Source organism: Erithacus rubecula (assembly GCF_903797595.1).
Source record: "Erithacus rubecula genome assembly, chromosome: 9".
NCBI lineage: Eukaryota > Metazoa > Chordata > Aves > Passeriformes > Muscicapidae > Erithacus > Erithacus rubecula.
Genome location: NC_136660.1, coordinates 16,818,336 through 16,826,473, shown reverse-complemented (window position 1 = coordinate 16,826,473; position 8,138 = coordinate 16,818,336). Strand labels below are relative to the sequence as shown.

General features: G+C 39.8%; 1 protein-coding gene across 1 annotated transcript; it reads left to right on the top strand.

Annotated features, from left to right (window-relative positions):
* The first annotated feature begins 1,044 nt into the window (after nt 1-1,044).
* Nucleotides 1,045-8,138, top strand: LOC306805458 (cytochrome P450 2H1-like). The gene is made up of 9 exons (XM_079313219.1): nt 1,045-1,263; nt 2,131-2,293; nt 3,097-3,246; nt 5,035-5,195; nt 5,589-5,765; nt 6,192-6,333; nt 6,569-6,756; nt 7,221-7,362; nt 7,830-8,138. Exons 1-9 carry the CDS (start codon nt 1,087-1,089, stop codon nt 8,009-8,011), a joined length of 1,482 nt encoding a protein of 493 aa, XP_079169345.1. The 5' UTR covers nt 1,045-1,086; the 3' UTR covers nt 8,012-8,138.

Here is an 8,138-nt window from a genome sequence, read left to right as displayed (position 1 = left end):
GTCCCTGGCATGGTTGTTTGGGTGGGATACCCCTAATCTGACATTAGTTGTATGAAAATCTGAATGAGCTCCCTTTCTAGTGTGTAAAGAAACAGGCAGTGTCAGAGGACAATGACACCAATTTAATGCTCATCCACAGTCAGTGGCTGCTTTACAACAACCCAGGTGTCTGAAGCAAAGAGCAGGAGAATGGTCAGAGTGTGACCAGAGCCTGTGGGGTGATGGGTGAGGGCTCTTTTGTGGGAACTTAGCATCATAGGGAGCATAGCAATGAGGATTCCTCTCCCCAGCTAGGGGTCTAGGGCTGTATAACATAAAGCTTCTCAAAAACAGAGGGGAAGGTGGGAGGAGGTGGAGGGAGAATAAAAAAGGGAAAGCAGTTTCAAACAGAACTGTCCAGAGAGATTTTGCTACAGAGAACTCATATTGAGTTTAGCTCAACTGTTTAGAGCATGGTGCTAATAATGTCAAAGTTATGCCTGTGATTCCTGTAGGGGCCATTTAATTTAGAGTTGGACTAAATGATCCCTGTTAATCCCTTCCAACCCAGAATATTCTGTAATTGTTTGACATACTTCATTTTTCTTGCCAGCATTATCCACTGCATTGTCTTTGCACCAGTTTCATAGATCAGTCATAACAGAAATAACCAATCCTCTTCTGCAGATTCTCATTCAGGATTACATTAAGAATAATGTCATGTCTCTTTGTTATTACACAGAGACTTCCTAAGGTAATGAAACCAATTTCTTTTTTTATTCCACTAATACTTCTGTTCCCCTTCTTAAGCTACAGTTTTTACCATCTTCTGCTCACATGTTCTCATCCCTTGTTTATTTGTTTCCCTACCAGGGCTTTGCTGGGTCTTAATTACCATTGCTTTAGGACTATTTCATAACCCACAAAGTCAGCTTTAGTAACATTCATTCTCATCGTGAACAGATTAATAAGTAAACCCATATCTCAAAGGGAATGGTAAGGCACTATTGGCTGATTTCAACCACGTGCTTTGGTACCACAGCATATAAATAAGCATGGATTTACAGGTCCAGCATCAGGCTTTTCTTTTCCCTTCCTCAGCCCACCATGGAGGTCCTGGGAGGGACCACGATTTTCTTGCTGGTATGCATCTCGTGCCTTCTCTTTGCCACATGGAGAAGCAGATCTCAAAAAGGGAAGGAGCCTCCTGGTCCCACTGCCTTCCCCATTGTTGGAAACCTGCTCCAGATAAACCCATGGAATTTGCCTGAAAGCATGAAAGAGGTAAAGGACTGTCTTATTCTTTCCTATGCTGTCTTACATGCTTATTAAGTCTATATATCCCTATAATCTGTTGCATTTCTAAGTTTATATATTACAGGTGTGTGTTTGTGTGTGTATATGTGTGTCTATATATTATAAGTCAGTCTATATATTTGCAATGACCATAGTGAAATAAGTTCTGTGCCAACCTCACAATTTGTACCACAGTATTATAATTTGCAGTGGATTTGCAATCAAGGCACTGATGATGTTTCAGTGCAATCGTCCTGTGCTCAATTCATCACCATGCTGGCAACACAGCCTGGCCCTTTTTTGGGGGGAGAACCCAGCTCCATTTTACTGTCTCTACTCCCTAGCTCCCTACCTGGGAGTGGGAGTAGCAAGCACAGAAATTGAAGTAAAAACGTTTGGAGATGGATCGTGCTGTCTATTCCCTCCCCTAATTGATGTCACCTATCTGGCAAAAATACCCCTTTGAAAGAGTTTCACTGTTTGTGGTCAAAAACCCTTTAGGCATTTGCTTCACATTGTGTATGTAACTGATTTTAGAGCTCATGTAAATTGTTATCCACTATACCCTGCACAAAGGCATTCTGAAATGTGTTGCCAGCCCTGTGAAGGGCTATTTTATTTTCTAGGATTTAGACTGGATACTGGCCATTTCCATTCATGTTCCCTATTTCTTGTAGGATTCCCTCTTACCTTGTCTGGAACTCCAAATTGAAATATCTCTGCACTGTTGTTAGTAAGTGTCATGTCTCAACAGTGCTGGGACAATGACACATCACCTCTCAGACTTCTTTGCTACAATCGTGACATGGTTATCTTTCATGTTGTCATGTTGCCCTGTGCTCACCTTTCCTACAGCTCAGTGAGAAGTATGGTCCTGTCTTCACGGTACATTTGGGCCCACAAAAGGTTGTGGTGCTGTATGGCTATGATGTTGTAAAAGAAGCTCTGATTGATCAAGGAGATGACTTCAGTGGAAGAGGCACTCTACCACTGCTTAAAAAACTCTTCAAAGGCTCAGGTACGTCTTTGCTAATGCCAGCATGCAAAACAGAAGCTTTCAGAGCTTCAGAAACACAGCTGAGTGCAGGGAGAATGGTGGATTTTGTTTACTACTTTTATGCAGACAAATTAGCAATTAAAGGCAAAAATACCAGCTCATTACTTGGACCCTTGAGTAAACTGGTCCTCTGGAGAACTGTTTAAGGTCCTAAGATGGCTTCCTTTTTATTTCCAGTCTGCTTCAAGCTCTGGCTAAAATTTTGTACATTAAATGCCTCTAAGGTCTTGCATTAATTCTCCCATTTCTCAAAATATTCTGAATATACGTACAGCTAAGGAACCAGCAAAAGGAAAGTCCACAGCACAACAAAGATGAAATAATATAGTCTGACCCAGTAAGGGCCACAGTCCAGATTAGGTCCTGAGATTATTCACCATGTCAGTCCCTGGTTTGCCATTTATAGTACATAGTCCATGGTATTCTATATATAGTGCAGTACCAATGGTATTGTCAATAATGGTATGCTCTACGAAGGTGTACAGCAAAACATTTGAGTGGTTTGTTAGTGTAAAGGTCTTGTGCCCCAGGACCAATTCAGTGTTACTTACTTCCTGACAGTTTTTCTTATCCTGGGAATAAAGTCAGTTTTATTCAAGTGCGCTGACAGATGGATCAAATTTGTCACCTTCAGAATTACAAAGAAGTTATGGTTTTGGGCAGATAGCAATTGCAGTGTAACTCCACAGAGAAGTGTCTGAGTGCTAAGTACTTACTGTGTAATTCCCATTAAAAGGAAAAACTATTTTTCCTCTCTGTGTCAGGCATTGTGACCAGCAATGGGGAGACCTGGAAGCAGCTGAGACGGTTTACACTCACCACCCTGCGGGATTTTGGGATGGGGAAAAAGGGCATTGAGGAGCGGATCCAGGAGGAAGCTCATTTTCTGGTGGAGAGGATCAAGAACACACATGGTATGATAAGGACTTTGTGCCTGCTGAGACACTGTGCATATCTGCAATGAGACAGTGAGGGATGTAGGGCTGCTTCACAAAATCTATGACCCAAGGAGTGTGCACATGGCTGCTGTTTCTGCTCCCTGCTTCTGCAGGCAAAGCTATCAGTCCTGACAATGGATCAATCAAAGGCATTGTGACAATATGGAGGATAAAAGTAGGACAGGCTTGGAAAGAACCTTTTTAACCTATTCTGCTTGAGGAACAAGACAGGAAGTGGCAAAAACCATGGCTTTGCCACAGAGCCAAGGGTTTGATGGAGTTCAGCCATGAGACAGTGCTGGATGCTGTCACATAACTGAGTAGGCTCTTCTTCACCTTGTCTCCTGAAGCTCTATGTGAACAGATCTTGAGGGATTAGGTGACCAGAGTAGTCATTTGCAGATATTTGGGGTTGGGTCCAGTCCATCTGAACAGCAGACAATACATTCCAGTATTGGTGGGGCTGCCCAATGGGAACAAGGGATATAAGCTGCTTCTGAGGGCAGGGCATAAGGTGATGCACTTGGTTTCAAACTGTAGATGTGTTTTCTGGTAGATAAGGCAGTGTTACTTCTAAGTGTGTCCCCCTGAGGATGGCACAGTACCAGCCTGGAGCCCAGACTTCCTTTTCAATGCCAGCCCTCAGTGGGTGCCTATTCTGCAAGGGGGGAAAAGCAAAAGCAGGTGGATCTAAAAGAATGATTAAGCATCTCTGTTTTCCATGAGCCACTAGAAAAATCAGTCTGGCTTCTCAGATAAACATTCATTTTATAAATCAGAGAAAACACTCTCACCTGCATTGCTTCTATCTTCTGACTATCACAGTAATACTATATTTCTTATGCCTTTATGCAAGCCTCTGGCTCACCTTGTTACAGCATCTTTTACTGTGTATTAAGCAGTTTTACAAGCAAGATATATACAAGCAAAAAGTATAGATCCATTATTTACCCTTAATGCAATTAAGAAATAGCTATGACTAGTGTCGTCTACATTCAGCATTAATATACTCACCCCCTCTGAAACATCTGCTGAGTCTTCAGTGACCACAAAGTCACCAGTCAGGCAGACAATTGGACTATTGCTCCTTGGTCTATTGGGCTATTGCTCCTTGGAATAGTTTGTTACCAAGTTGACATCTTCACACTCTGTGGTTTCCTTTCAGGATTGTATACCTTTTCATGTTATTGTTTCTCATCTTGAAATCTTGAGATGCATCCTGTTACTGTCTGTAATTACAGCTTTCCCTTGTTTCTTGGGTCTAATCTTGCTTTTGGCTTACACCATAATTCTCTTCACAGGAGTTATGCGGCTGTGCTATCAAAATTAGACTTTGATCACAGGCATTTGAACCCCAAGGAGAGGTTATATAACTGAGGTTATGCTAGTAAAGTTAATAAGGAGAGTGCAAAAACTTGAAGACATGATTAAGGCAAAGTCCTCATGGTTTCACTGGGATTTTGTGGTAATGTTTAGGCTGTTTCTCATAAACAGTCTATAAGACAGACAGGCATTTGCTATCTGAAGAGGAACTAAGGCACTCAGACCAGAGTTCTGCTGAGAACATGACAGAGGAGATACTTAAACCATTACAAGAGTGAAATTAGTTCACTTCAAGAAGAGAATAAATTGGATAAGCCCTTCACCATCCTTTCAAAGTGCATAATTCTGGATCTCCAGAGAATGTGAAACTACCATGTGGTGTCAGAGCAGGGGATTATCCATGAAATACTGAAAGCAAGTACTTTTTTGTGGTTGTTGCAGAGCAACCCTTCAACCCTGGCAGTTTCCTAATCCATGCTGTTTCCAACATCATCTGCTCCATCGTCTTTGGGGACCGGTTTGACTATGAGGACAAGAAATTTCTAGATTTAGTTGATTGGATAGAGGAAAACAACAGGCTCCAGATCTCTATACAAACACAGGTGTGTGGGGTTTTATTCAACACATTTGTTAGTTATTATAATATTTTATTAAGGAGTAATTATTTGTGTTATTAGTTTTTATTTGCAGTGGGCTTTCCTAAATTTGAAAAAAAAAAAAAATTTGGAAGCAAAAAAGGCAATCAAACAAATTCCTGATGTTTTTTCCTTATCTTATAGAATTGCCATTGTATGTCCAAAGGCTATCATTGTAAAAGTTGCTCAAATCCTTGAATGTAGGGAAACCATAAAGTAAATGGCCATAAAATCCTAAGTAAGAAAGACCTACTGTTCGAAAATATTTTAACTCCCCAATTTTCATAGTTACAATCAGGAGAACATTTTATTTTATCCACATTAATCAGAACATGCTTTTTTATCCCTTTATTTTTACAGCTTTACAATTTCTTCCCAACTGTCATGGATTATGTACCTGGACCACATCAAAAACTGATACAAAATTTTGAAAAAGTTGAAAAATTTACAACAGATATTGTAATGGAACACCAGAAAACCCTGGATCCCACATGTCCTCGAGATTTTATTGATTCTTTTCTTAATAAAATGGAACAGGTACTGTAAGAGTAGAGACTTACTGGATTATATGGAAATCACTGCTTGAATCACTTCTTTTTACTTGCAATGGGGCATTAGGTTTTTGCAAATAGAGAGGGAAACTTGCTCTTCTTGACACATTGACTTTATTTTATCCTCTCAATTTTCTTTTCACGGATTTTTAAACAGAATTAACAGCATGAGCCAAAGTGATGAAAGCTGAAGACCAATCTGGTTAATATAATTCAATGCTCCTTCCATATTAAAAAAGATTCACAATATTATCCAGTAAACCTACCATAAATGCTGGTGTTCTGCAGAGTGTCATATTTTTTAAAGAATATTAGATGTGTTCATAAACCTACATTATGGGTACAGAATTTTTCTTTTTAAGCATACTTCTTTGCTTTGTCATTCAAAACCGTCTGCAAAATCTTCCTGCAGGAGAAAGGGAATCATGATTCAAAATTCACCGTTGAGACCTTGAGCAGGACCACACTCGACTTGTTCCTTGCAGGAACAGGGACCACAAGCACCACATTGAGATTTGCAGTTCTGATTCTGCATAAATACCCAGAGATAGTAGGTAATGGAAATAAATAGTTTAAAACTTTTTAATAGGTTGTGGGATCAGGAAATATGTTTTTGCAGTGTGGAAATGTGTATAAGTCTTAGTTGTCTTCACGGGAAGCAGATGTTACTAGTAAGAATATTCATATCTTCCTGGTGTGCTAAAAGCAAATCTTGTTCTAAATTAGGAAAGAGTTTTAGGCAAACAGGTGGGGGACTTGTTCATTCAACATTTACTGATTTCTTAACAGAGAAAATGCAGAAGGAGATTGATTCTGTGATTGGTCGAGACCGAAGCCCCTGCATGTCGGATCGGAGCCAGATGCCCTTTACAGATGCTGTGATCCATGAAATCCAGAGATACATTGATTTCCTTCCTATTAATGTTCCACATTCTGTAATCAAAGACACCAAGTTCAGAGACTATTTTATCCCCAAGGTTTGTTCCACTGTGTCTGAGAAAGGTCATAATCTCTTGAAAACAATGATGAGTGTTGTTCTTTATATTTTATTTATTTTCAAAAGCATTGAAATGTGATACTGAATTGAATTTTTAAGGGGATTCTGGAAGTTACTGAGTCCAACCCCTTGTGTTAGAAAAAAAAAAAAGAATAAAATGCTTTTTCATCCTCTGTATGAAGAGGGAGATATTTCTATTTTTTTTTTCACATCAATGTAAATTGCAATTTATTTGGAAGCAGTATTAAGTACTCTAAATTCACTACTAAACTTCACTAAAATTCACTAAAAAAATATTTGCCATACCAATGGCATATATTGTCACCCATTAAATGTTAATTTAAAACTTGTTAAACTTTGACTATCCTTCTGTTTAGCTCTGGGAACTTCTTAACTCCCTGCTTTAATGTATCTCCATTGTACCTTTCTTTTTTGTTAATTCAGGACACTCTGATATTCCCTATGCTGAGTTCTGTCCTACATGATAGCAAGGAATTTCCAAATCCAGAAAAATTTGACCCAGGACATTTCTTGAATGCAAATGGTACTTTTAAAAAGAGTGACCACTTCATGCCATTTTCTGCAGGTAAGACCTCTTGCTATTTCAGATCCTAGACCATCCTCTCCTGAAATCTCTCTGAAGATTTCATGGCTCCATCACCACTGTCTGTACAGTGACATCAGGTGACATCTGCTAGAGTCACTTCTGGGCAGCTCTAACTCCTGCTCTATAGTTCTAGTTGACCTCCTTTTTTGGCAAACACAAACCCTCCTCCAATGCCTTCTACAAGATGTGCATGAAGTGAGACTCAGCCATGCAACTTCTCTCAAACCATGAAACAGCAGAACATGAGCAACCAGAGGTTTCAAACTGCCTTCACACACTGAGGGCTCTCATTGTCCTACACCTTTAGTTCCTAGCTTAATCCATGCTTCCCCAAAATATTGCAGTGCTGCCTGTGCATTCTGAGATGCCTGAACTTTCATGGAATTATGGTTGAAATCAGTTACCAACAAAATACTCCACTGTCACCTCTTTTTTTTTGCTTGCAGGAAAACGTATCTGTGCAGGAGAAGGTCTGGCCCGGATGGAGATATTCATATTTTTAACATCCATCCTGCAGAACTTTACTTTGAAGCCAACTATAGATCACAAAGACATTGACATTACCCCAATAATCACCAGTATGGCAAATATTCCCCGATCCTATGATATCTCTTTTGTTCCACGTTAGCCAAGTAAAGAGAGTTTCCAGCTCCCAAACTCATGAGTGCTCTGGTTAAATGACAATCATCCCCTAATCTGTTGAGAATGAAACACTCAGACCATTTGGTACTTCATGGAGAGAAGAATGCTTACAA

Excerpts from the sequence above, each read along its gene's own strand:
- LOC306805458 (XM_079313219.1), top strand. The coding sequence starts at position 1,087 with ATGGAGGTCCTGGGAGGGACCACGATTTTCTTGCTGGTATGCATCTCG. Across the intron at positions 5,196-5,588 it reads AGATCTCTATACAAACACAG|CTTTACAATTTCTTCCCAAC; the intron begins GTGTGTGGGGTT and ends TTATTTTTACAG. Across the intron at positions 6,334-6,568 it reads TAAATACCCAGAGATAGTAG|AGAAAATGCAGAAGGAGATT; the intron begins GTAATGGAAATA and ends ATTTCTTAACAG.